At 40.4% G+C, this 26,912-nt stretch overlaps 1 protein-coding gene across 4 annotated transcripts in view; it reads left to right on the top strand.

Moving 5' to 3' along the window:
• The window catches only part of UBQLN1 (ubiquilin 1), a 37,643-nt gene extending 13,785 nt beyond the window's left edge, over positions 1-23,858 (top strand). For 2 of the 4 annotated variants that reach the window (XM_075828529.1, XM_075828523.1), the window contains 6 exons: positions 1,668-1,905; positions 4,073-4,215; positions 16,191-16,274; positions 19,919-20,034; positions 21,405-21,570; positions 22,686-23,858. In XM_075828529.1, coding sequence (XP_075684644.1) covers positions 1,668-1,905; positions 4,073-4,215; positions 16,191-16,274; positions 19,919-20,034; positions 21,405-21,570; positions 22,686-22,838 — 900 coding nt within the window. In that variant the 3' untranslated portion in view covers positions 22,839-23,858. Of the gene's footprint in view, positions 1-1,667; positions 1,906-4,072; positions 4,216-16,190; positions 16,275-19,918; positions 20,035-21,404; positions 21,571-22,682 lie in introns of all 4 variants that reach the window. The other 2 variants (XM_075828514.1, XM_075828527.1) reach the window with 1 other exon arrangement.
• Positions 23,859-26,912: the final 3,054 nt, after the last annotated feature.

The raw sequence follows: 26,912 nt of genomic DNA, 5'->3' as shown, positions 1-26,912 counted from the left end.
CTATCTCTAGAACGGGGACCCCTAAACCCCGTTATGGCTTTTTGTGCTTTCCTTGCCACTTGATTACATGTGGAGTTACTGAAACAGCGTAACTCGCTGAGCTACGCGGTTTCCGTAACTCCCATAGAACTGAACAGTAGTTACGGAAACCGCGTAGCTCGCATGATACGCTGCTTCCGTAACTGCCATTCACTAATACATGTAACCAAGTGGCCGCTGGTTCAAGTCCCCTAGGGGAACTAATAAAATAAAAGAATAAAAAATATGTTCGATAAAAGTGTAAAAAAAACAAACTTCCCACTTTTCCCCAAGCACAATGTAAAAAATTAAATTATTTCGTCCCGCAACAAAATAAGCCCTCACACCGATCAATCGATAAAGAATATAAAAAAAAAGTTTTGGCTCTCAGAATGTGGTGAAACAGAATAAATTATTTTTTAACAAATAATTGTTTTCCTATTTTCTGTTGTCTAAATCCTGGGTGCGTCTTAGGCTATGTTCACACGGGGTCTTTTGCCGAGTTTTTTGACGCGGAAACCGCGTCGCAAAGCTCGGCAGAAACGGCCCGAGAACGCCTCCCATTGATTTCAATGGGAGGCGTCGGCGTCTTTTTCCCGCGAGCAGTAAAACTGCCTCGCGGGAAAAAGAAGCGACATGCCCTATCTTCGGGCGCTTCCGCCTCTGACCTCCCATTGACTTCAATGGGAGGCAGGAGAAAGCGTGTTTTATGCCCGCGGCGCTCAATGGCCGCGGGCGAAAAACGGCGCGATAATTGCTATTCACACGGAGTATTTTGGGGGAGGAATATCTGCCTCAAAATTCCGTTTGGAGCTTTGAGGCAGATATTCCTCCCCCAAAATACTCCGTGTGAACATAGCCTTATGGTCTGAAAAATACGGTATGTCATAATCACCGGATATGCCATAAATGTCAGAATCGGGTCCCACCTCTGAGACCCACACCTATCTCTAGAACGGGGGCCCCCTAAACCCTGTTCTACCTTTCTCGGCTTCCTTCTGCCTCCCGGCCACTTCCTGATTACATGGTCGGAAATTATGAACACAGCGTAGCTCGCTGGTATACGCGGTTTCCGGAACTCCCATAGAAGTGAATGGCAGCTACGGAAATGGCGTAGCTCGCGTGCTACGCTTCCGTAACTGCTATTCACTTCTATTGGAGTTATGGAATCCGCGTATACCAGCGAGCTACGCTGTTTTCGTAACTCCTGACCATCTAAATCAGGAAGTGGACGGGAGGCAGCTGGAGCCGAGAAAGGTAGAACAGGGTTTAGGGGGCCCCCATTCTAGAGATAGGTGTGGGTCCCAGAGGCAGTACCCAAATTTGATATATATAATTTATTTATTTTCTTCATTGGTAAATGCTGATTTGTAGAATTTATCTTTCGATTGTCCAAGAAAAGTGCACTTGGCAATGCAAAAGCATGTAGTTTCCATGTAAAATATCTATTTTTGTATGTCACCATATTGACTATCATTTTAAGTGCAAAACAATTGGCAAAAATCTTGTTTGTGGCTACCTTCAGTAAACCCTGCATTGAGTTAGATAAGCTGCATATAGAAAATGTCATTAATTTTAAACGCTCTATGAATTTTGGTTTCTGATTTTATTTTTATTACGTGTTTTTTTTTTTTTTTTTTTCTTTGAAGTTTGGAGGTAACCCATTTGCTTCATTAATGAACAATGCCGCCGCGGCAAACGCAGAAAATCAACCTTCACGAACTGAAAACAGAGATCCTTTACCTAATCCTTGGGCTCAACTGTCCGGCTCTCCAGGTTCTCCATCAACGGGAGGAAGTGGAGCTAACTCAACTGGTAACAGCGCAGGAAACAGTACCACTTCAGGAACAGGTTCCTCCTTACCAAATCTGTCATCTGGACTAGGAGGTACTACATGACCTTGTCTAGTCTTCATACTCGAATTTGCACCCAAACTAATTTAAAGAAATATAAGAGCAATATTGATGGAAGGGGCTCTGTATTACAATGGTATTCATTGTGTAAAAAAAAAAAGTAGCTTTATTAATAATGCCCAACAGAATCTGGTTGTCAAACATCACTTTTTTTTGTTTAATGTCATTTTTATAAATCCTCCCCTTAAAGAGAACCTTTCACCTCCCCTTACATGTGCAGCATGTAATAGGCAGGGCTTCACAAACACGGTCTCACTTTACATTTTTTCCTATTTTCCTCCAGTATTTACATGTCGGTGCCGTTATATTTGGCGCCCCATATATGTAAATAAGCCCCTGAACGGTCAATGGGGCGTTTTTATCTATCTAAATGGCAAGGGGGCGTGATCCCTTCACTTTAACAATGTCCAATCTGCTATGGACTGTCAGGGCGGCTTGCACGGTGTTACCTCCCGCGAGAACACACAGACCGCGGGTGTTCTCGTGGGAGTGAACACAGCGCAAGCCACCCTGACACTGTCCGCAGCTGATTGGACAGTGCTAGAGCAAAGAGTTCACGCCCCCTTGCCATCCAGTTAGATAGAAACGCCCCTGTGACGGTTCAGGAACTTATTTACATATCGGGCGCCAAATCTAACGGCACCGATCTGTAAATAACAGAGAAAGTTAAAGTGAAACACTGTTTGAAGCCCTGACTATTGCATGCTGCACATGTCTGGGCAGGTGAAAGATTCTCTTTATAACACGACTGTTGGTGTTATTTGGTGAAATATATTCTACCGTTCTATAAAAAGCAGCAAAATATGACCGTCAAGGTGTTCGTGTGTAACGGATGAGAAAGCAAACAACGTCTTTGCTCATCAGACTTCTCTAAAGTAGCCTGAAAGGTGTCCTCTGTGGTACTGCAAGCAAACAAATGTACACACAAATGGTGTCTGATGGTTACAATCACATACAACTTGGTTCAACTAACTTTCTATACATCCTTCAACCGTAACATTAAACCCACTGACCGGAGAAGTGAATAACATTGATTATCTTGTTACAATGGCACCTGTCAAAGAGTGGGATATGTAACTCAAATGGACAATCGTAAGGATTTGAGTGACATTGACAAGGGCCATATTGTGATGGCTAGACAACTAGTGGTGTGTTCCATGTATGCAGTGGTTAGTACCGACCATAGAAGGACAACCAGTGATCTAGCGACATAGGTCATAGGTGCCCAAGATTCACTGATGCACGTGGAGAGAAGGTTAGCCTGTCAGGTCCGATACCACAGAACTGTAGTACAAATTGCTGAAAAAGTTCATGCAGACTGATTGAAAGATGTCAGAACACACAATGCATTGCTGTGTAGCCACAAACCATTCCAAGTACTCATGCTGACCTCTGTCAACTGCTGAAAGACCCTACAATGGGTACGTGAGCATAAGAACGAGACCATGGAGCAATGGAAGAAGGAGGAATTCTATGATGAATAACGCTTTCTTTGACATCTGGATAGCTGGAAGTGTGTGTGTCGCTTACCTGGGGATGAAATGGCGCCAGGATGCACTATGGGAATAAGGCAAGCCGGTAGACGCAGTGTGGTGTTCTGGGCAATGTTCTGCTGGGAAGCCTTGGCTACTGGCATTAGTGTAGATGTTAATTTGACACTTATCACCTACCTAAACCTTGTTGCAGACAAAGTACACCCCTATGGCAACCGTGTTCCCTAATGGAAGTGGCCTCCTTCAGCAGAATAATACGCCCTGCCACACTGCAAACCTTTTTCAGAAATGGTTTGAGGAGCATGACCGAGTTCAAGGTGTTGACTTGGCCGACATTCCCCAGATCTCAATCTGATTGAGCATCTGTGGGGTGTGCTGGAAAAACCAATCTGATCCATGGAGGTCTCACCTCACAACTTACAGGACTTGGTGCCAGAGGACGCCTTCAAAGATCTTGTGGAGTCAATGCTTTGATGGGTCACAGCTGTTTTGGTGGAATTAGAGGGACCTACACAATATTAGAGAGGTGAACCGTGTTATGGCTGAATGATGTAGAGCTGCAAAAGAAAGTTGACCGTTGTGCTTGTAAAATTTTGAATCGAAAGCTTCTGCATTTATTGATGGAATGTTCTCTTTTGTGTCTTGAAGCCGGGATGTTTAACACACCTGGAATGCAGAGCCTGATGCAGCAGATATCTGAAAATCCTCAGCTAATGCAGAACATGTTGTCTGCTCCTTACATGAGAAGCATGATGCAGTCACTTAGTCAAAATCCAGAACTTGCAGCCCAGGTGAGCTTTTCTTATAATATACATGGAAAAGGGGTGTTTTTTATTTTTAGTTCATCTTACTTCTTTTTTTTTTTTTTTTTTTATATTTCGTGAAAATAATTTCACACTAAAAGGTAGTGGGATTTGTTCTCATGACAACGTCTTCCTTTGCTTGGTCCTTGTTCAACCTTCTAATGGAGAAATTTTATGGAAACGAGTCACTAAAGCATTATCAAGTTCCAGTTGTGTCTCTGATCACCGTTCGTTTACACGCATTGTGATTTAGATCCACACACTATCTCCTGATTGCTTTTATTAAAAGCAGTCAAACTGGAAATGTCATGAAGCCATCATGTTAAGTTTCACATTTCTAATGTACAAGAAAATCCATTTATATGTTTCTGGTAGGTCCCTTTCCCTCTCCACCGTGGACATCAGGGATGCATACCTTCAGGTCACAATTTGCCTGCCACAGCAGCACTTCCTGCAATTTGCAGTACTCCTTCACCACTACCAGTTTGTGACCTGGAATTTGCTTTAGTTTTACACTCGTCTGCTTCAGAGGGCGACCCTCTCCTGGTGGAACCGCTCTCCAGGTTCACTAGACTGCCGAATTCCCCCCCCTTCTTCCCACTTTTTTTTTTTTTTTATACCGGTTCTCTTTTCTCTGTCAAGCCTTTGGGGTTTGGGAGGTGCCTTTTAAAATCTCACAGCCCAGGGCCTTTGGTCCCACTAGGAAGCCAATCTCCCCATCAACATTTTGGAATGGAGGGCGATTTTTCCTCATGTTCCTGCTCTCTTGTTCTTCTATGGTTCAGATATTATTGTTGTTTACCTTGTGATCTGCATTTGTGCAGACTGACTAGCTTGGTGCCTGTAGGAGGGGTATATACTGGAGGAAGGTCCAACAATTTTTTTTATTCATATATTTTTTTTTTTTTTTTTAACTCGTTTTATTTAGAAATTACAGTACAAATGTATACAATTCACAGCAAATAGTACTGAAGGCATAATTATCACAGTAAAGAAACTTAAGAAAACATAAATACAGGCATACTGAATAATATATTGCACAGGAGAATTGCATTGAGGATTACCAAGGTAAGAATACATGCCTATTATCTAACATCTTTAATTCGAGATAAATTACACACAGCTGGAATATCGTATAATATGAACAATGTGTATAAATTGCACAAAATATATTCGAATACATACATTATCCCTGCAGTACGGAGTCTCTCAGATCTAAGTATCTATGTGGACCATAATTAGAAAGCGGAGAACTACACCAATTTCCCCAGATCCTTTGAAATTTGTCTACACAACCTCTGCGTCTATATAGAACTTTTTCATAGGGGAGAATGGAGTTGACTAAAGATTTCCATTTGGATAACTTGGCTGGTCTAGGATCCATCCATCCATCGCAATGGTTTTTCACGCCATAAACAGCACTTATCTTAGGAAAACTCTAGTATAGTATGTCCATTGGTCGTCAGGTAAAATTCCAAACAAGCATACCTGTGGGGGGTTTGGAACTGGACCCTGTCATCCCTTTCTCTACCTCCACTCAAAAAGAATAAACCTGCTGGCAATCCCAGATCAGATGCCAAAAGTCCGATCTGGGATAGCGGCACCTATGGCATTCTGTACTCTGGTATCGTCTTCCCATTTTGTACATTCTCCCGGGTGTAAGGTAACTTTGATGAATAATCGATAGCTGTATCATTTTATTGTTGGCTGCCGGTGATACGGTAAGTGGAGAGGAAAGTACCTCTTTCCAATCACCATCTGTCAAATCAGATATTTGGGCCTGCCACTTGTCCTTCACAGGCAGAAGTGAGGCAGCCAGCATATTTTTGTGTGAGAGGTGTGTGTGTGTGTGTGTGTGTGTGTGTGTGTGTGTGTGTATGTATGTATGTGTGTGTGTGTGTATATATATATATATATATATATAGCCGAAGTTAGGCCTCTCGACCCTTGGGATTTAAAAATACCAATCAACGGGAATTGAGAAATTTTAACCTCCGAGATTGGGTATTGACTGTTAATGGCATGACGTAACTGCAGGTACCTGTAGAAAGCTTCTTTAGGTAAGTTATAATCAGATTGCATCGGTGTGAAGGATCTGAAGACCTTATCGATAAATAAATCGCCTTTAGTGCACACCCTATATCGCCTCCAAAAAGACGGATTTAGTACTGCAGTCAAGTGTGTATGAATGGGATTTGAGTACAAGTGCATAGCTGTAGGAACATCACTATATCCATGTATACTTTTCGCTGCTGACCGCACCTGAGTCGCCACTTTGTGTACAGGCAACATGTCTTAAGACCCTTAGCAGACTCTCCAGTACCAGCCACATATGTGATAATTGCAAGAAAGTCGCTAAGTGGTGTTCTCTATTCGGTAGGGGATTATTGGCAACCCATAGTGATATGTATTGTAGCTGACCCGCCAAGTAGTAGAAGTCGGGCAAAGCGGTCCCCCCCCCCCCCCCCCCAAGGTTTTTAGTCTCTGCAAGGTAGTCAAACTCACTTTCCAGTGTTTAGATCCCCATATAAAGGCTGGAAATAGCGCATGCAACTGTTCAAGAAAGGATTTGTACACTGGACTAGCTGCGTGTTCGAGGATATATAGACATTTAGGCAGGATAACCATTTTAATTTAATTCTACCAGGCACAGCTGGAGGAAGTGAACACCATACTCTAAATTTGCTTCTAATGTATGGCAATAACTGCAGGACGTTAGCAGCATGATCCTCCTTATGATCTCTTTATGATAATAGCCAAGTATTTGAATGTTGATACCACCCTCAGGCCATGCGCAGTGTCTGACCACCCCACCACCTGCAAGGGCATAAAATAAGATTTACTCCAATTTATGTGTAAACCAGAGAAATGTCCAAACCCATCAAGCGTATCTATGGCCAATGATCGAGAAATCTGCGGGTCAGACATATACACAATCATGTCATCGGCATATAAACTAATCCTATCTTCCCTAGGTCCTACGATAATCCCACTATATTCTGAATGATGTCTAATACGAATTGCCAAGGGCTCAATAGCTAGGGCAAACGGGAGCGGGGAGAGAGGGAAACCCTGCCTAGTTCCCCTATGTAAAGAAAAATATGGGGAAAATACCATTTACCAGTATTTGTGCTTTTGGTGATTTATATAGAATTGAAACCCATCTGATGAAATGCGGGCCAAAGCCAAATCTTTTCAGTGTTTCCAACAAATATGGCCATTCTATTGAATCAAAGGCCTTTTGCCGCATCCAAAGATGCCAAAGCCCAATCAGAATTCGTAGCCACCCCTGTTTGAGTAAGTACTTGTACTTGCCTAATGTTATCTGACATGGATTTCCCAGGCATGAAACCCCTCTAATCTGCATGAATCACCTGCAACATGACTTTATTGAGTCTGTTGGCTAGAACCTTAGTAAGCACTTTGTAATCATTGTTCAAGAATGATATAGAGGGTGATATGAACTACAGTCAAATGGGTCTTTATCTGGTTTCAACAGAACTATAATAGTGGCACCGTACATGCTATCAAGCAATTTGCCGGCTTGCATAGCCTAGGAATACATGGAGCATAATGAGTGGGTGAGATGATTGGAGTACCTGCCATATACCTCTATAGGGATCCCGTCCAGTCCGGGTGCCTTCCCCTTAGACATATCTCGTAAGGCCTGGAGAATTTCGTCCTGGCAAATGTTTTGTTCCAGGGCTACTCTCCCTCTTGTGTCCAAAGTAGGAAACGGTATACCGTCCATATGACAAAGTCTGTTAAATCCTAGGAGGACTGAGAAGAATACAGATCTTTGTAAAATTTTACAAATCTAGCTACTATTCTCGGAGTATCTGTCAAATAAGATCCAGTAATCTCCCTACAAGTGGGCCAAGAGTTTACTGGATTGCTTTCCCATCTCATAGTACGTTTGTTTTGCAAAAAAAAGTTTCCTACTCGCTTTTTCCTGTAAGAATAAGATACCCCCTCCCCGCCTGTAACCACAAATCCCTATTAGCCTCAGTTGGGTCAGCTACATATTGCTCCTCCAGTGCGTCACACTGCTGTGCCATATCTTTCATCCCTACAGGACTCGCTTCAAATAAGAAATGGTAGAGCGAAGGCATCCCCTAAGATACGCTTTCATGGTAACCCAGAGAATACTCAAGTCCTCAAACAAGCTATGGTCTGTACTGAACACCTCTAATTGTTCCGGGTATACGATCCTGTGTGCCTATCAGATTCTGCTAAAAGGGGTGTATCTTCCATCCCTTGGGTTTCTCGGGGCCCGGAAGGATACATTTCAATAACACAGGAGAGTGATCCGATATCCCTATTTATATATCTTACCATTGGGATCAGAGGGGAGTTACCAACTATAAGTGTGTGGTACTGGCGATCAGACTATTTCTTGGTTAAAGTTCCCTAGCCCCTTAATGACCGGGCCTGAAAAGGCCTTAATGACCATCTCAATATTTCTGTTTTTGCCTCTCTGCCTTTCAGCAGCCATAACTTTTTTTATTTTTTTTTCATTGACGTGGCTGTATGAGGCCTTGTTTTATGCGAGAGAGATAGTATTTTTCTTTTTTCCCACAGTTTGGGGGTAAAAAAATTTTTTTACGGCGTGAATATAGGAAAAAGCGTTTCTCAGCATAGTTTTTCTTTCTTCTTTTTCTTATCCCTTTCACGCTAAATAACCTATTAGATTAATTCTTCAGGTTATTACGGTCGTGTAGATACCTAATATGTGTACGTTTTTTTTGTTTCTATTTAGTGTAGGGGCAATAAAATGTGTTTTATGCAAAATAAAGACTCTTTTTGGGACTTTTTTATTTTTTTTTATTTTTTTTAATCCCATCAAGGGATAACTTTTATTTGTAACTTTCTTTTTTTTATTTTATTTTTAACTTGTAATGTATTAGCATACTCCTGTACGCTAATACATTAAGGCTGCTGTTAGGGCAGCACATAGTGTGCCCGAACAGCAGGCAAACGGAACAGACAGCCCTGGGGTCCTTTGTAGGTCGGTGTTTTTGATCAAAGAGGGGAATTCTCTTTGATCATGCAGCGGTCACGGACCGCGATAATCAAAGGGTTAAACAGCTGGGGTCCGAATGTTTTCCGACCCCACCTGTGTTCAGGAGGCTGCTCTGAGATCAGGAGCTGTTACAGCTCCTGCTTAGAGGCTGAGCGCTCACATGAGCGCTCATCAGCCTCCCCTACAGCGATGCCAAAAGACGTCGTCGTATCCTCGGGACCTGCACCGCCTGCCGTCAAGACAGTGGGCGGTCAGGTAGGAGCTAGAGGGCTTTAAAAATAAAGTGTGTTTTTTTTAAAATTAGTTACATAATTGGTATTACTGCATCTGTAAAAGTCTAAACTATTGTAATATAATGTTATTTAACCCTCACATCGAACGCCATTTAAAAAATAAAAAATTTCTTCTTTTTGGTCACCTTCGCTCCCAAAATCAAGGGATAAGGTTTTTAAAAAGTCGCAAAACTACAGCTCACCCTGCAACAAACAAGTTCTCACACCACTCAATCAACGTAAAAATGAAGTTATGGCTCTCAGAATGTGGCAACAAAAAACATTTCTTTTTTTTAAAAGTTTTTTTCTTTGTGAAAGTCGTAAAACCTAAAAAACAAACACAAAAAACTAGCAATTTGGTATCGCTGTAATTGGATTGACCCGCAGAATAAAGTTAACAAGTTGTTTTCTACCACACGGTGAACACCGTAAAAATGGAATCCGAAAAACTATGGAGCAATCACTGTTTTTTTTTTTTTTTGTTTTTTTTTCCCAATCCACCACACAAAGAACAATTTTTTTTTTTTATTTATTTCTTTTTTTTTTGGGTTTCACAGTAAATTTTGTGGTACATTAAATAGTACCTTTTAAAAACTACAACTCGTCCTGCAAAATATAAGCCCTCATAGCTATGTTAACGAAAAATCTAAAAAGTAATTGCTTTGTAATGCGGGGAGTAAAAAGCGAAATTGAAAAACCTTAAAAAAAAAAAAACTGCGGCGCCAATGGGTTAATAAATAAATGCTTGTATTAACCCATAACACTATAATTCTGAAGTATCTTTTCTTAGAACGCTGCATTGTGCTGTTCCTCTGTTATTCCTCCTCTTAAAATGTGTGAATAAATTTAACTTCTCATTCTCCTTGTTGAAAGGTTGTGTCCCTACAGTCTGGGACTGATTGGACATTCAGTCTGTGTAGGGACCTCAACTGGTAACACCCATTTATCAACATTTCCAGAAGCAATAACCGAGGAACGGCAAACATAGTTCTAAGAGGATAATTTAGAATTGTTTTATAGGGAACACAAGTAATTGCTTAAACAGATGTGTCTGGTGAGCTGACAGATCCTCTTTAACCGTTAGTGACTGCCAATGCGCCTTTTCACGGCAGCCACTAATGGGCTTCATTCTGATGCATACGCCTTTTCACTACATTGCAACAGAATAAATAAACAGCAGGGAGCCGTTAAATCTCCCTGCTCTCAGCTACCAGATGTAGCTGTGAGGGCTGGGGGGGGCACCCCTGCTCGAACGGGTGAGATCGATATCAGTATCGATCTCGCCCGTTTAACACCTCAGATGCGGTGCTCATAAGAGCGCCGCATCTGAGTTTTGGAGGCGGGTGTGGGAGCTTCCTCCGACACCTGGCGATAAGATCGAGTAGTGTCTGTCACCGATGGCAGCCGGGTGCCTAATGAAGGCCCCCAGGTCTGCCTATAGTAAATGCCTGCTAGGTCATGTCCCAGGAGATGCCTGTCCGTTTTAAACGGACAAGCAGTAATACACTGCGATACAAAAGTATTGCAGTGTATTCTAAATGTGAACGGAGGATCGCATATTAAAGTCCCCTAGTGGGACTAGTAAAAAAAAAAAAAAAAAAAAAAAAGTTTAAGAAAGTGAAAAAAAAAATTATTTAAAACCCACTTTTTTCCCCTTACAAAATGCTTTATTAAAAAAAAAACTAAATAAAGTTAAAGTTACACATATTTGGTATCCCCGCGTCCGTAACGACCCCGACTATAAAGCTATTACATTATTTAGCCCGCACGGTGAACGCCATAAAAAATGGAAAAATTGCTGTTTTCTGTGAATCCTGCCTTATAAAAAAAAAAAAAAAAAAAAAATTTTGAAAGTCACACCTACTCCAAAATGGTACCAATAGAAACGACAAGTAGTCCCACCAAGAAAAAGCCCTCATACAACTGCATCAGCGAAAAAAAGTTATGGCTCTTCAAATATGGAGACACACAAACAAATTATGAAAAAATTTTTTTACTTTGTGTATTTTACTACTTTTACAATCTATACAAACTTGGTATCATTTAAATCCCAACAACCCACTGAATAAAGTTATTGTGTTATTTATACCACACGGTAAATGGCGTAGATTTAGGACGCAAAAAAGTGGCTAAATTTCTGGGTTTTTTTCTATTTTCCCCCCCCCCCCCAAAAAAAAAAAGTTAATCAAGAAATTCTATGTACCCCAAAATCGTGCGATTAAAAAAATACTTGTCCCGCAAAAAACAAGACCTTATACAGCTATGTTGACGCAAAAATAAAGATCTTCGAATGCGACGATGGAAAAATTTAAAAACGAGCTTTGTGATTAAGGTTTAAAATAGACCATTAAAGGGTTAAATCTTTAAATCTAGTACAGTATAGCAATGGTGAAAAATCTGTAAACATACTATACATTGCTTAAATTTAGTTAAGTCTTCTGTAGGGATACACTTCAATTAGGCTTAAAGGGGTTGTCCTGGTGTGGACATGTGACCACCTATCCACAGGATAGGTCATCCGTATATAGGATTGTGGGGGACCAGACACCTGGACCCCACACCGATCAACTGCTTGACAAAGGCTTGATTGAGCAGCTGAAACGTTGTCTTTTTTTTCTGCACATATGGGGTAATTAAACCAGGTTCTTTGAAATCCTTTATTTTTGGACTGCCGTCTGTCAAGTCTATGCAATTCAATGTAGCTATTCGCACATCCGTTTTTTTGTTTTTTTCTTGGAGCATGTGTCCGTTGCACGAAACTCATAGCATGTCCTATTCTGTTCAGTTCATGCAGGCCGGTCCTGCCCATTAAAATCTATGGGTGTGTGAAAAAAACTGACAGCACATGGACGACATCGGTGTACTGGCAGTTTTTCACGGGCCAGTTTCTAAAGCTATGTATGGAAAAAAAGTAAAACCAGTAAAGTGCTTGCAGAGGATAAAAACTGATGACACGGAAACCTCACTGATGCAACAGGAACATTTATATGCATAAGAAATGGTCTGTTTTGTGTGGACGCATTTGAAAATCTCCCATTTATCATTTGTTCCATTATTTGACATTAGTTCTTCCCAGTCCATATCTTGAATTGCAGCCCTCATCCTGGGGAAATTGGCTTTCTTAAAATTAAATGTTTTTGCCCTCCCAGCCTGCGTTTGTTTTTTACAGTATAGGTAAAATGTAACTATATTATGATCACTGTTACCGAGGTTTTCATGAACATTGACATTCCCAACAAGATCTGCATTATTAGAAATGACCAGATCCAACAGAGCTTTACCTCTAGTCGGGTCTTCCACAAACTGGCCCATAAAATGTTCCTGCAACAGGTTGAGGAAATGTCTCCCCTTTGCAGTTGAAGCCGAACCATGACACCAATTAATATCCCGGAAATTAAAATCTCCCATTATCACTACAGTACCCGCCTGTGCAGCCCGCTCCATCTGTTTATATAGCTGAACTTCCATCTCCTCAGTTACCGTATTTTTCGGACTGTAAGATGCAGTTTTTAGCAAGAATAAAACTTGCTATAAAGTCCCTGCGTCTTATAGTCCGCAGTGAAGGGACCTGGCTGCGCTGGGTATCCTGATCGCTTCTTTACTTAACCCCTTCCTGACCCATGATGTGCCGGCACTTCATGGGGAGGCGATGATGATTTGAGCGGAGCGGGCTCACGAGCTGAGCTCGCTCCATACACTGCAGGTGTCCGCTGTGTTTTACAGCGGACACGCTGCTCTAACTGCTAGGAACATCGATCAGGTTGTTCTTGGACATTTAACTAAATGCTGCGGTCAACGATCGCTGCTTCAAGTCCCATAGTTACTGATAAAAAAAATAAAAATTAGATATACTTTTTAAGGAGTGTAAAAAAAAACAAAAAACGTTTTTTCCAGAGCACAATGTAAAAAAAAAAAAATATTGCTGCGTCCATAGAAGTCCAAACCATTACAATATACCATTATTTGACTCGCATGGTGAACGGCATTAATTATTATTTTTTAAATCCCACAATCGTTGTTTGGTCACCTTTTAGCGCTAAAAAAAATTAAAGATAATCGTATGGTGCCAATAAAATCAACTCGTCCCGCATAAAATGAGCGGTGTGAGGGCTTAATCGATGAAAATGTATAGACGTTATGGCTCTCCGAATGTGGTGAAATAGAACAAATATATAATATATATTTTGTTTTATTTTTTCCCTAACATAGGTTTCTCTTTTGTAAAAGTAGTAAAATATGAATTTCCTTCCTATTTTGTGTTGTCTAAAACCTGGGTGCGTCTTCTAGTCCGAAAAATATGGTATATTGGGAGGGAGGTCGATAGGATTACACCAAAAGTAATGTTTTCAGTCTTTACCTCCCTTTTGTAAATCCACCCACAAGGTTTCAACCTCCTCACAATCTTCACCCACAATTGTCCCTTTCACACTCCCGTTCACCAGACAGACCAGACACCACCACCTTTCCTATTTGTCCTGTCTTTTCGAAACCGTGTAAAAGCCTGTAGATTTAAAGAGGCTCTGTCACCACATTATAAGTGCCCTGTCTCCTACATAAGGAGATCAGTGCTATAATGTAGGTGACAGTAATGCTTTTTATTTAAAAAAAAACCCCTGTTTTCACCACTTTATTAGCGATTTTTAGATTTATGCTATTGAGTTGCTTAACCCGTTAGTGACCGGCCCATCGTGTTTCTACGTCGGTCACTAACGGGCCTTATTCCGATGCCATAGACTTTTTACGTCGCGGCATCGGAATAAGTTTACAGAGCAGGGAGCTGTCAGATCTCCCTGCTCTCAGCTGCTAGAGGCAGCTGAGGGCTGGGAGCGTCCCTGCTCTGCCGGGTGAGATCGATATTAGTATCGATCTCACACGTTTAAACCCTCAGATGCGTTGCTCAATAGCGAGCACCGCATCTGAGTGGTTTTGGAGAGAGGGAGGGAGCTCCCTCTCTCCCCCACCGACACCCGGCGATACGATCGCCGAGTGTCTGTGATGGCAGCCGGGGGCCTAATAAAGGCCCCCAGGTCTGCCTGTAATGAATGCCTGCTAGATCATGCCGGAGGCATGACCTAGCAGATGCCTGTCCGTGTTAAACAGACAGGCAGTAATACACTGCAATACAAAAGTATTGCAGTGTATTATAAATGCAATCGCAGAATCGCATATTATAGTCCCCTAGTGGGACTAGTAAAAAAGTGAAAAAAAAGTTTAATAAAGTTAATAAAAAAAGGGAAACCCAGCTTTTCCCCTTACAAAATGCTTTACTATTAAAAAAACAAAATAAAGTTAAAAAGTTACACATATTTGGTATCGCCGCGTCCGTAACGACCCCGACTATAAATCTATTACATTATTTAACCCGCACGGTGAACGCCGTAAAAAAAATTAATAAACTATGGAAAAATTGCTGTTTTCTGTGAATCCTGACTTTAGAAAAATGTGATAAAAAGTGATCAAAAAGTCGCATCTACTCCAAAATGGTACTAATAAAAACGACAAGTCGCCCCGCAAAAAAAAAGCCCTCCTACAACCGCATCGGCGAAAAAATAAAAACGTTACGGCTCTTCAAACATGGAGACACAAAAACAAATAATTTAGAAAAAAAAGTGTTTTTCCTCTGTAAAAGTAGTAAAACATACAAAACTATACAAATTTGGTATCGTTGCAATCACAACAACCCACTGAATAAAGTTATTGTGTTATTTATACCACATGGTAAACGGCGTAGATTTAGGACGCAAAAAAGTGGCAAAATTTCAGATTTTTTTCTATTCCCCCCCAAAAAAGTTCATAAAAGTTAATCAATAAATAATATGTACCTAAAAATGGTGCTATTAAAAAATACAACTTGTCCCGCAAAAAACAAGACCTTATACAGCTATGTCGACGCAAAAATAAAAAGGCTATAGCTCTTGGAATGCGACGATTGAAAAACGTAAAAAATAGCTTGGTCATTAAGGTCCAAAATAGGCTGGTCATTAAGGGGTTAATGCCCAAGTGGGCGTGTTTTTACTCTTTAGGCGTTTCACAGGAATGGAATTAAAGTGTTAAAATACTTTCTGAATGCTGTTTTGAATACTTTGAGGGGTGCAGTTCTTAAATTGGAGTGATTTATGGGGACTTTCTAATATATAAGGCCCTCAAAGCCACTTCAGAACTGAACTGGTCCCTGAAAAAATAGCCTTTTAAAATCTTCTTGAAAATATGAGAAATTGCTGCGAAAGTTCTAAGCCTTGTAACGTCCTAGAAAAATAAAAGAATGTTCAAAAAACAATCCCAATCTAAAGCCGACATGGGATATGTAAACTTGTAACTATTTTGTGTGGTATAACTATCTGTTTTACAAGCCGATGCTTTTAAATTTAGAAAAGTGCTAATTTTTGCAAATTTTCTGTACATTTTGGTGTTTTTCACAAGTAAATATTGAATTTTATCGACCAAAGTTTTTTCACTAACAAAGTACAATATGTCATGTGAAAATCTCAGAATCGCTAGGATAGGTAAAAGCATTCCCAAGTTATTACCCCATAAAGTAACACATCAGATTTGGAAAAAAAATCGGCTGTGTCGACAAGGCCAAAACAGGCTGTGTCCTAAAGGGGTTAATACTGTAGTGTCTTATTTCTACTTGCATAACGTGTGACTATTGGCTTTTTGTATTCTAGATGATGCAAAATAATCCACTCTTTGCTGGAAATCCTCAGCTTCAAGATCAGATGCGGCAACAGTTGCCAACTTTTCTACAGCAAGTATGTTAAAAGGATCACATCGTAATGCTACAATGTTGGAAGACTGTACAAGTATTGAAAAGGTTTTGTTCACTATACACTTAAGGGCAGTTTACTCTAACCAGTGGGAAATGTTAGAGTATACGCAAAACTGCTACACTTGTGAATTGTTGCGCTGATCTCGGCAATTAACCCCTTAAATGCGCCGATTGCAATCGCCGCATTTTAGGGGTTTCTAGCACATCGGCAGACCTCACAATGAAATCGTGAGGTTTGCAGATGGCTAGCATGGCAACCGGAGGCCAAGTAATGGCCTCCGTGTCTGTCATGTACGGAAGCCCATCAGGACCAGCCTCCTGGTAGACTTCCTGTCAGCATGTCAAGACGTCACTGTGTCATTCCTGATGCACACTGTCGGTGACCGTATGCATCGGGAACCAGGAGGTCAGCTGTCCCCGACAGCTGACACTCCACTGTTGCCGATTAGCGGCTCATCGCCGCTGATTTCGGCAATTAACCCGTTCAATGCAGCGCTCGCATTTAGGGGGTTTGTAGTACATCCGCAGCCCCCATGCAATTGTGGCGGTTGCTGATGCTTGTGATAGCACCCGGAGGCCAAACTCCGGGTCTGCCATGTATGGAAACCTTCTGGCTGGTCCTTGTGGACTTACTGTCAGAGTGACTGTGATGTCACACTGACAGTTGGAATACATTACACTACCTAGCAGCGATCAGTGCTACAGGTGAAAAATAAAGTGTAAAATAAGTGTACAAATAAGATTAATTTTTTTTCCTATAATAAGTCTTTTATTATAGGAAAAAATGAAACCGTTAAACAGTACACCTATTTGGTATCACCGCTTTCGTAATGACCCAAACTATAATGTTTTTCCCGCACGGTGAACGCCACAAAAAATCTATGAACAACAATGCCAGAATAACTTTTTTTTTGGGTCACCACCCCTCCCAAAATATAGAATAAAAAGTGATCTAAAAGTCGACTGTACCCCAAAATAGTACCAATAAAAACTACAACCTGTCCCGCAAAAAAACGTTTTTTGCAGGCGGAAAATCTTTCTCAAAATTACGTTTTGGAAGTTTGAGGCAGATTTTCCTCAGCCTGCACGCCGATTTTTCGCTGCGTTTTTCGCCCGCGGCCATTGAGCGCTCCGGGGATAACGCCGCAATATTAGTTTTCTCTGCCTCCCTATGATGTCAGAGGCGTAATCGTGCGAAGTTAGGGCATGTCCCTCCTTTCTTCCACGCCTCCCATTGAAATCAATGGGAGGCTTTTTTGGCGAGTTTTGCGGAGAGGTTTCTGCGTCAAAAAACTGTGTGAACATAACCTTACGCAGCTTTTTTGACTGAAAAATAAAAGTTATGGCTTTTAGAATATGGTGACGCAAAAACATTAATTATTTTATAATCCAGTGATTTTATTGTGCAAACGCTGCAAAACATAATAAAACTATATACATATGGTATCGCCGTAATCGTATCGACCTGCAGAATAAAGTAAAACAGTCATTTTTAGCGCATAATGAACGCCGTAAGAAATTGATGATTTAAAATGTCAAAATCACTATTTTTTTGGTCATCTTGGCTCTAAATGAAATGTAATCAAGAAGTTTTATGTACCAAAAAATGGTACCAATAAAAACTACAGCTCGTCCTGCCAAAAATAAGCCCTCACGCCGATCAATCGACCAAAAAATAAAAGTTATGGCTCTCTGAATGTGTTGATGGAAAAAAAATTTTTGTTTTTTAACAAATAGTTTTTTTTATTTGTAAAAGTAGTAAAATATAAAAAAAGAACTATATGCGTTTGGTATCGCCCTAATCGTATTGACCCGCAGAATAAAGTTTAAGTTGTCGTTTTTACCGCACGGTGAAAGTGGTAAAAACTAAACCCAAAAAACTATGGAGGAATCGCAGTTTTCCAATTTCACCCCCCGCATAGAATTTTATTTTCAGTTTCCCAGTACATTATATATTCCTTTAAATGGTGTCAATAGAAACTACAGCTCCTCCTGCAAAAAATAAGCCCTCACACTGCCCTATTGATGGAAAAATAAAAAAACAATGCAGTTTGGAAGGCGGGGAGTGAAACTAAAATGGAAAAGCGAGAAAGGATCAGTCCTGCAAAGGTTAATTAATTTCTATTAAAAAAAAAACATTACCACACGTGGGGTATTGTCGTACTCGGGAGAGATTGCGTTACAAATTTAGGGCGACTTTTTCAACATTTTAGTGGACAATAATGTTGATATTCATTTTCACGGCCTAATTCCACTAAATTCTGCAAAAAAATCTGTGTAGTATAAATGCTCACTATACACCCCTCAAGGAATTTTTCTAGGCGTAGTTTCCAAAATGGGGTCACTTTTGGGGGTTTCCACTGTTTTGGTCCCTCCAGGGCGTTTGCAACCCGACATGGCACTGAAAACCAATCCAGCAAAATCTGTGCTGAAATCCAAATGGTGCTCCTTCCCTTCTGAGCTCTGCTGTGGGTCCATACAGCAGTTTATTACCACATATGGGATATTGCTGTAATCGGGAGACATGGCTTTACAAATGTTGGGGTGCATTTTCTGCTTTATTCCTTGTAAATATTACAAATTTCTATGTTTTTTTCACACAAAAAAAAGTAGATTTTCATTTTAAGACTAACTCCAATAGATATAGCAAAATACCTGTGGAGTCAAAATGCTAACTATACCCCGAGATAAATTCCTTGAGGTGTGTAGTTTCCAAAATGGGGTCCCTTTTGGGGGGTTTCCACTGTTTTGGCACCACAAGACCTCTTCAAACCTGACATGGTGCCTAAAATATATTTTAAAAAAAAACAGACCCCCAAAATCCTCTAGGTGCTAAATTTCCCCTCTACTTTGCTTTTATTTCCTGTGAAACGCCTAAAGGGTTAAATTTTCTGGATGCTGTTTTGAATACTTTGAGGGGTGCAGTTTTTAAAATGGGGTGATTTATGGGGTATTGGTGTATTCTAATCTATAATGCCCTCAGACCACTTCAGAACTGAACTGGTCCACAACAAAATAGCCTTTTGAAATTTTCTTGAAAATGCGAGAAATTGCTGCTAAAGTAACGTCCTAGAGAAATAAAAGGATGTTCAAAAAAACGATGTAGACATATGGGAAATGGTGACTATTTTGTGTGGTATTACTATCGGTTTTACAAGCAGATACATTTAAATTTAGAAAAATTCACATTTTTGCACATTTTCTCTAAATTTTGGTGTTTTTACTAATAAATATTGAGTTTATCGACCAAATTTTTCCACCATCATAAAGTACAATATGTCACGAGAAAACAATCGCCGAATCGCTTGGATAGGTAAAAGCATTCCCAAGTTATTACCACAGAAAGTGACACGTGTCAGATTTAAAAAAAAAAATCTGCTGTGTCTACAAGGCCAAAACAGGCTGAACACTGAATAGATTTCTAATTTTCACGCTTGCTGTATAAATTAGTATGTGTGGTTGTTGTTGTTGTTTTTTTTTTTTTTTTTTTTATACAAACATTTTGTTGCTACAAATGTCTGTGTTATGCTAAATGTTTATCTGGTAAAAATGGGAAACCTTTTGTGAAATCCTTTTAAAAATGTATCTAGGGTCGTTGGTTATTACTTTCTTCTTTTTGCCTTCTAGATGCAAAATCCTGATACGTTATCAGCGATGTCAAACCCCAGAGCAATGCAGGCTCTGTTGCAGATCCAGCAGGGATTGCAGACTCTGGCTAGAGAAGCTCCCTCACTTGTCCCAGGGTAAGTTAGAGCTGTGCTTCGCTAAAATAAAGATAAAGGCTTGGAATAAATGGCTGCTCCCCAATATAATCAGAATTTCATCTTTTAGCTGCAGGAGTGATCTGAATATACTAGTCTTTATCAATGAATTAGAATATCATCTAAGTTTATTTCAGTAATTCAATTCAAAAAGTGAAACTCATATATTCTATAGATTCATTACGCAGAGTGATCTATTTCCGGCATTTTTTTCTTGTTGCTGATTTTGGCTAACAGTTAATGAAAGCCCAAAATTTAATCTCAGAAAATCAGACTATTATATAAGCCCAATTTCAAAAAATGATTTTTAATACAGAAATGTTGGCCTACTGAAAAGTATGTACAGAATATGTACTCAATACTTGGGGCTCCTTTTGTATGAATTACTGCATCAATGTGGCGTGGCATGGAGGTGATCAGCCTGTGGCCCTGCTGAGGTGTTATGGAAGCCCAGGTTGCTGTGATAGCGGCCTTCAGCTCGTCTGGTGTCATCTTCCTCTTGACAAAATTTTATTTATTTTATACACATTTTATTAGTTCCCCTAGGGGACTTGAACCAGCCATCATTAGATCGTTGGTACAATACACTGCAATCCATGGATGAGTTACGAAAACCGCGTAACTCGCTGAGCTACTCTGTTTCCGTAACTCCCATAGTAGTGAATGGCAGTTACAGAAGCAGTGTAACCCAACCCTGTAACCAGGAAGTGGCCGGAACACAGCAGAGCCAGGTAAGATAGAACCGGGTTTAGGGGGCCCTGTTCTAGAGATAAATGTGGGACCTGCATCTATCTGACATTTATGACATATCCTGTGGATATGTCATAAGTGTCCTTCATGGGAATACCACTATAAATGCCGCGGTCGCTATTGACTGCAGCATTTAACTAGTTAAACGGCCAGGAACAGCGCCATCGCTGTTCCTGGCCGTTAGAGCAGTGTGTCAGAAGCTGACACCTGCAGTGTATGGTGCGGGCTCAGCGCGTTAGCCCGATCCATACATCATCCCCTCCTTGCTCCATGATGTGCCGGCACATCACGGGTCGGGGAGGGGTTAAGGAGCTGTCAGAGGGGGCCCAGTGCTGCCGGGTCCCTTGATTACCGACTATAAGATGCAGGGGCTTTTTAGCAAGATTTATTCTTGCTAAAAACTGCATCTTATAGTCTGAAAAATACGGTAATATGAGGTACACTTTTTGATTTGAATTACTGAAATAAATGAAGTTTTTGATATTCTAATTCATTGAGCAGGACCTGTATATACTGCAGAGCGGTCCACTGAAAATGGGCAGTGCACTGAAGTTATAAAGAAAAACGTCTCTTAAAAGGGTTTTGTGTCTTGTAACGTCTAGGACTACTGGTTTGGGTGGTGTTGGAGGCACTGCCAACCCAAATCCTGCACCCGTGGCCACTTCTGGGCCAACTGAGAACACAAGTCCATTGTCTGGAATAAGTGAACCAGGTCACCAGCAGTTTGTACAGCAAATGCTTCAGGCCCTTTCTGGTGCTAATACTCAGGTAACCTTTATGTGCAAGTCCCGCTTAAAGGCTATGTGAACCTTATGTAAAAAAAAATAAAAAAATGTAGAAGAGGATTTTAGACTTTTTTTTTTTTTTTTTTTTTTTCTTCTTTTTATATGTATCTTTTGTGATACAGCTTCTCTGTATCCTGGATACAGAGAAGCTGTATCTTCCACTCAAACCCAAATCCGTAAGGTCCGAGGGACTGACTCCTTTGGTAACAGATGGTCCTGCGTGCCTGACAATAAGGATCCACCTGTTGATCACATCTATGTCATGAATTTAGATGTGATCGATAACGGCTGGTTCCTTCTGGACTCGCTGTTACCAAATACGGCAGTCCCTCTGACCTTACCGATTTGGGTTTGAGCACAAGATACAGCTTCTATGTATCCAGGATACATAGAAGCTGTACCTCAAAGTATAAAAAAAAACAAAACACAAAGTTGCCTAAAATCCATTTAATATGTTATATTCTAAATTAAATAAAGGCTATGTAAAACGTTGAGCACATTTTTAAGTTCTGGACCATATCAATATTAATAACTGCTTAAATTATAAAAACACTTATAAAAAAAAAATAACGTGTTCATACAAACCTTCACTAAATATATGAAGCTCCATTAAATTTGTGCCACTGCTTTCAATGTCAAAGATTCCAAAAAAAGAGATTCCGGCATTCTAAGCCACTTGTTTGGTAGCGTTGACCGCTCACCGATACATCCAGATTTCCAATGTCGTTGTCTTGTGAGTGATGTTGCAGTAGATTAATTACAATGAGAAACGTCCTTTTTAAAGTAATCATGTGGGAGCCGGCCACAATTTTTGGTTAAGTACCATGTGCCACAGTTACAAGGTCGTATACCCGGTGGCGGACCGGTTGGATTCCTAGAGGGACTTTATCTGATCTGCTTTATTGGCAAAGATCACTCGTTTCTGGCTATTGCCTTGGTTTGGCACGTTTCTGGCTATTGCATTGATGTCCAAAAGGATTTTTTTTTTTTTAACCGTTCGCTTCTTTGAAAAGATCTACAAGGACATCCTTCTTATACAATAAAGTTTGAACTATTAGTGGCTGTTGTAATGGTTTTATTTCTTCTTTTCTGCAGCAGGTTCAGAATCCAGAAGTCCGATTTCAGCAGCAGCTGGACCAGCTCACTGCAATGGGATTCCTAAACCGAGAAGCAAATTTACAGGCTTTAATAGCAACCGGAGGAGACATCAATGCAGCTATTGAACGACTACTGGGATCCCAACCATCATAGCGACCCCTTCCGACACAGAAAAAAGTGTAATTTATTTTTGATAATGGCTTTTAAGTCCCGATAAAACACCTGCTTTATTTCAGTTTGACTCCTGGAATTCATTGTCCTTACAAACTAATGAATCCTTTACGTTTGGATGAAGTGCAGTAGTTATCTGAACCGTGGGAATCCAAGCTTTCTCATTTGAACGTGTCGCATGTATCACAGGCCGCCTCTTCCCTATACTTCGTTCCTTGTGACTTATTTTTTATTTTATTTTTTTTTTCTCCCCTCTTATCTTGACTTTCGATGCAGTTGGTAAACAGGTTTTAACTAACTATTTCTTCTGTTTAATTCCGTAACCATTGGTAGTAATTTATATAGAAAACAAAGAGACCATATACGAAATGAAAAGGAATAATGTTCTAATTGGTGATCCAATATCACTTTTTGTGACTTGAGCATGTCTTTTTGCTAGCATACTGCTGTACCATTCATACTGCTTGGTTTTCATTCAGCGTTCTACTTTTCCTCTGCCTCCCTTTATGTAAAGATTATGATTTTTCTGCAATACGTTTCAAGTAGTGATGACCGCGCACCCACACACAGATCAGGTAATCCAGTGTATTTAGGAAATTGTGAAGTAGTAAGCCTTTGAAGAAGAACTGTTGAGGTCAGAGACCCACTGTAGCGGCAACATTACTATGGGCACGGAGTGTAGGTTTTACTAGAGACGTTGTAGAAGAGAATACATAGGTCTTCATTCATCCAATGCAAGGCCTTTTGTGGTGGCTTCCTTGCTTTAGTATCAAGTCAAGACCAACTTAACCCGCAGTCCTACCAGTTCCTGCTTCTAACACCAGTTTGTGTTCACACAGGCAGGGGGCGCCACAGTCCAGTTCTGTTTCATGTGACTTGATTTCAGGATGTGAGAAAGTGTTGTGCTCTAATAATTTTTAACCACATTGTACAAACCAATTATCCTGCGTTTTTATCAGTAGTTCTCTCTCCTGTGCACAGGTAATAAATAAATGCCAACAAGTCTGTTTCTTGGTCACTATTCATTTCCCACCTCACTTGATCTCTTTCCGTTTTGCAGCTGTACAATGTAATAATGCAGAAAAGAGATGCAAAAATTACTTTATTTAAATATGTGCAAACAGTTTAAAGGCATTCTGACAACCCGTGTCAGGTCTGGTGTCTCTTGCAGGAGCAGCATTATGGGTAGGTTTCTAGCCCCGCTATGTTGCAGGAGCAGCATTATGGGTAGGTTTCTATCCTCACTATGTTGCAGGAGCAGCATTACGGGTAGGTTTCTATCCTCACTGTTGCAGGAGCAGCATTACGGGTAGGTTTCTATCCTCGCTATGTTGCAGGAGCAGCATTATGGGTAGGTTTCTAGCCTCACTATGTTGCAGGAGCAGCATTATGGGTAGGTTTCTATCCTCACTATGTTGCAGGAGCAGCATTATGGGTAGGTTTCTATCCTCACTATGTTGCAGGAGCAGCATTATGGGTAGGTTTCTATCCTCGCTATGTTGCAGGAGCAGCATTATGGGTAGGTTTCTAGCCTCACTATGTTGCAGGAGCAGCATTATGGGTAGGTTTCTATCCTCACTATGTTGCAGGAGCAGCATTATGGGTAGGTTTCTATCCTCACTATGTTGCAGGAGCAGCATTATGGGTAGGTTTCTATCCTCACTATGTTGCAGGAGCAGCATTATGAATAGGTTTCAATCACTATGTTGCAGGAGCAGCATTGATAGGTTTCTATCCTCACTATGTTGCAGGAGCAGCATTATGGGTAGGTTTCTATCTTCACTATGTTGCAGGAGCAGCATTGATAGGTTTCTATCCTCACTATGTTGCAGGAGCAGCATTATGGGTAGGTTTCTATTCTCACTATGTTGAAGATTTGGGCATGTTTCATAGCTCTGTTTCAATTTACCTGTTAAGGTTCTATCGATCTTAAAAGTGTATACTTCAATTTATATGTAAACCTACTTTAATTATCTATTTATTTGGGTTCACCCTATACTTAGGGTCTCCCCTTACAGATATATTTATATCCTCATGACATGATCTGTTTTTCATGCCTCTGCTATACCATTTTTTGTATATGCTCCTTGCATAGACAGACGCCTTCTTCATGCTCTGCATGACTCATTTTTTTAAACTGTTTGCGTGTCTTTTAAATAAAGTAATTTTTGCATCTCTCTACATCTTGTGTTAATTGAACCTTTTTTGTAGTTTTTATATATATATATATATTATCACGGATCCATGCACCAAGTAATAGTGATAATGATATATGGTGGTCACTATAATTATGTGTTTGTGGCAAGATCTATTCTGAATGTACCAATAGGCTGTGTGTGTAATAATGCAGATAGAAGACCGGAAAGTGTCTGTTCTACAGATAACATCATTTGACCATTGCCTGGAGGGGGTTTAATCTATTCATGAATAAAGTGGGAGCTGTATTAATTCTTTTAGTTCAAATTCAATAGTCGCTGACACCTAGAAGAAACCACTTGAATCAGGTTTTTACCTAATCTTAAAGAGGCGCTGACTAAATGAATGGAGAGGAGTGCATGACGCTGATTGGTCAGCGTCATGCACTCCTCTGTACAGCTCCCACTTGGTCTAAAGTAAAAACACGTCCACTTGGGCATTAAGCAACTCATTAGCATAAATCTAAAATCGCTAATAAGGTGGTGAAAATAGATCGTTTTATTAAATAAAAAGCACTGCTGTCATCTACATTATAGCGCCGATCTCCTTATGTAGGAGATATGGCACTTATATGGTGACAGTCTCTTTAATTATACATAGGATTGTCAGTGCACTTACCTTACTTGCCAGCACTTATTGTCATTTCAAAGTTTGTTGTATGTCCTTCGTTAATAAATGAAGTTATCTTATATATTTAAACTAGTTCTATCAGTTAAAAGTAGTTGGGAAAAAATGGCTATTGCCTTTGGCAATGCTCTTTGCATTATTGTAGTTTTGTGCCCGCCAACTATTAGGGTCTCTTTATACAATATTTCCGTTAAATCACACCCCGACAGTCAACACACCCCAACACGGTCAACACACCCCAGATACATAATTTTCTGCCACCACCTACTGAGTTCTCAGCTGACACATGCTTGTACCCCAACATACACTTCTCTTCAGCAGTCAAAGAGTTAACAATAGGCTATAGAATATTTTAGAGCATACAAATTTTAATATTTTTTAAGTTTTCATATAAAAGGTACAGTGCTTACAAAAAGAGCCAAAACACTTACAACTTCTAGTCTGTTCTGCTTCCTTGTGGGTAGGGAGGACAAGGGATAGAAACCTCAGACTAGGATCTGACCCCCACAATCGGAATTACTTTTTTATTGTACAAGTCATATTCTATATCCCAAGTCCTTGGTTTGGGCTTCCAGAACTGCAGTTATTCGGTAAATGAGGTGTTTGTGAATAAGGGGTAAAAACCATGAATATTAAAGGGCTTTTCAATCTTTGACATTTATGACATATGCCATAAATGTCTAATAGATGTGGGTTCCACCTCTGGGACCCGCACTTATCCCTAGAACAGGGGCCCCTGACCACCCCTCCCCTCTTACCTTTGTTCCCACTGCATATTTGTTGCTGGATTTCGTTTGAAGCCTAAAAAGTAGAAAACTATGACTTGTGTGGCCACAAGAGGGCGGTGTTAACCAATTTCTGATATTCATCTAAATAAAGAGTGAGAACTCTGCATTGCCACCAGCTTCACCTATTACTTCTTAATTTTTCCCTTGGTTAAGGGGAGTGGCCCAATGGAAGTTTTTCTTCCAATGCCACTTGTAGCAGCCGGGTAAACATGCCACAATTCAACGAAGTTGCATTTTTGTCCTTTGATGTATTTCACAGACTTTTAGGCAAATTAACGATCTAGAAAGGCAGACTTGTCTCTGTATTCTCCTGGGAAGCTATTATAATTCAGAAATGCTGTACACAGGGTTTTACCTGCCTTCTGAACCTCCGCCAAAGAGCTAGGTCTGAGAAAAGTCCAGCTTGATGTACATTTATTGCAAAGTAAGATGAAAATAAAAACAG

Source organism: Rhinoderma darwinii, chromosome 1, assembly GCF_050947455.1.
Source record: "Rhinoderma darwinii isolate aRhiDar2 chromosome 1, aRhiDar2.hap1, whole genome shotgun sequence".
Classification (NCBI taxonomy): Eukaryota; Metazoa; Chordata; class Amphibia; order Anura; family Rhinodermatidae; genus Rhinoderma; species Rhinoderma darwinii.
The sequence above is the reverse complement of the archived record's forward strand: the minus strand, read 5'-3'. Positions and strand labels throughout refer to the sequence as shown.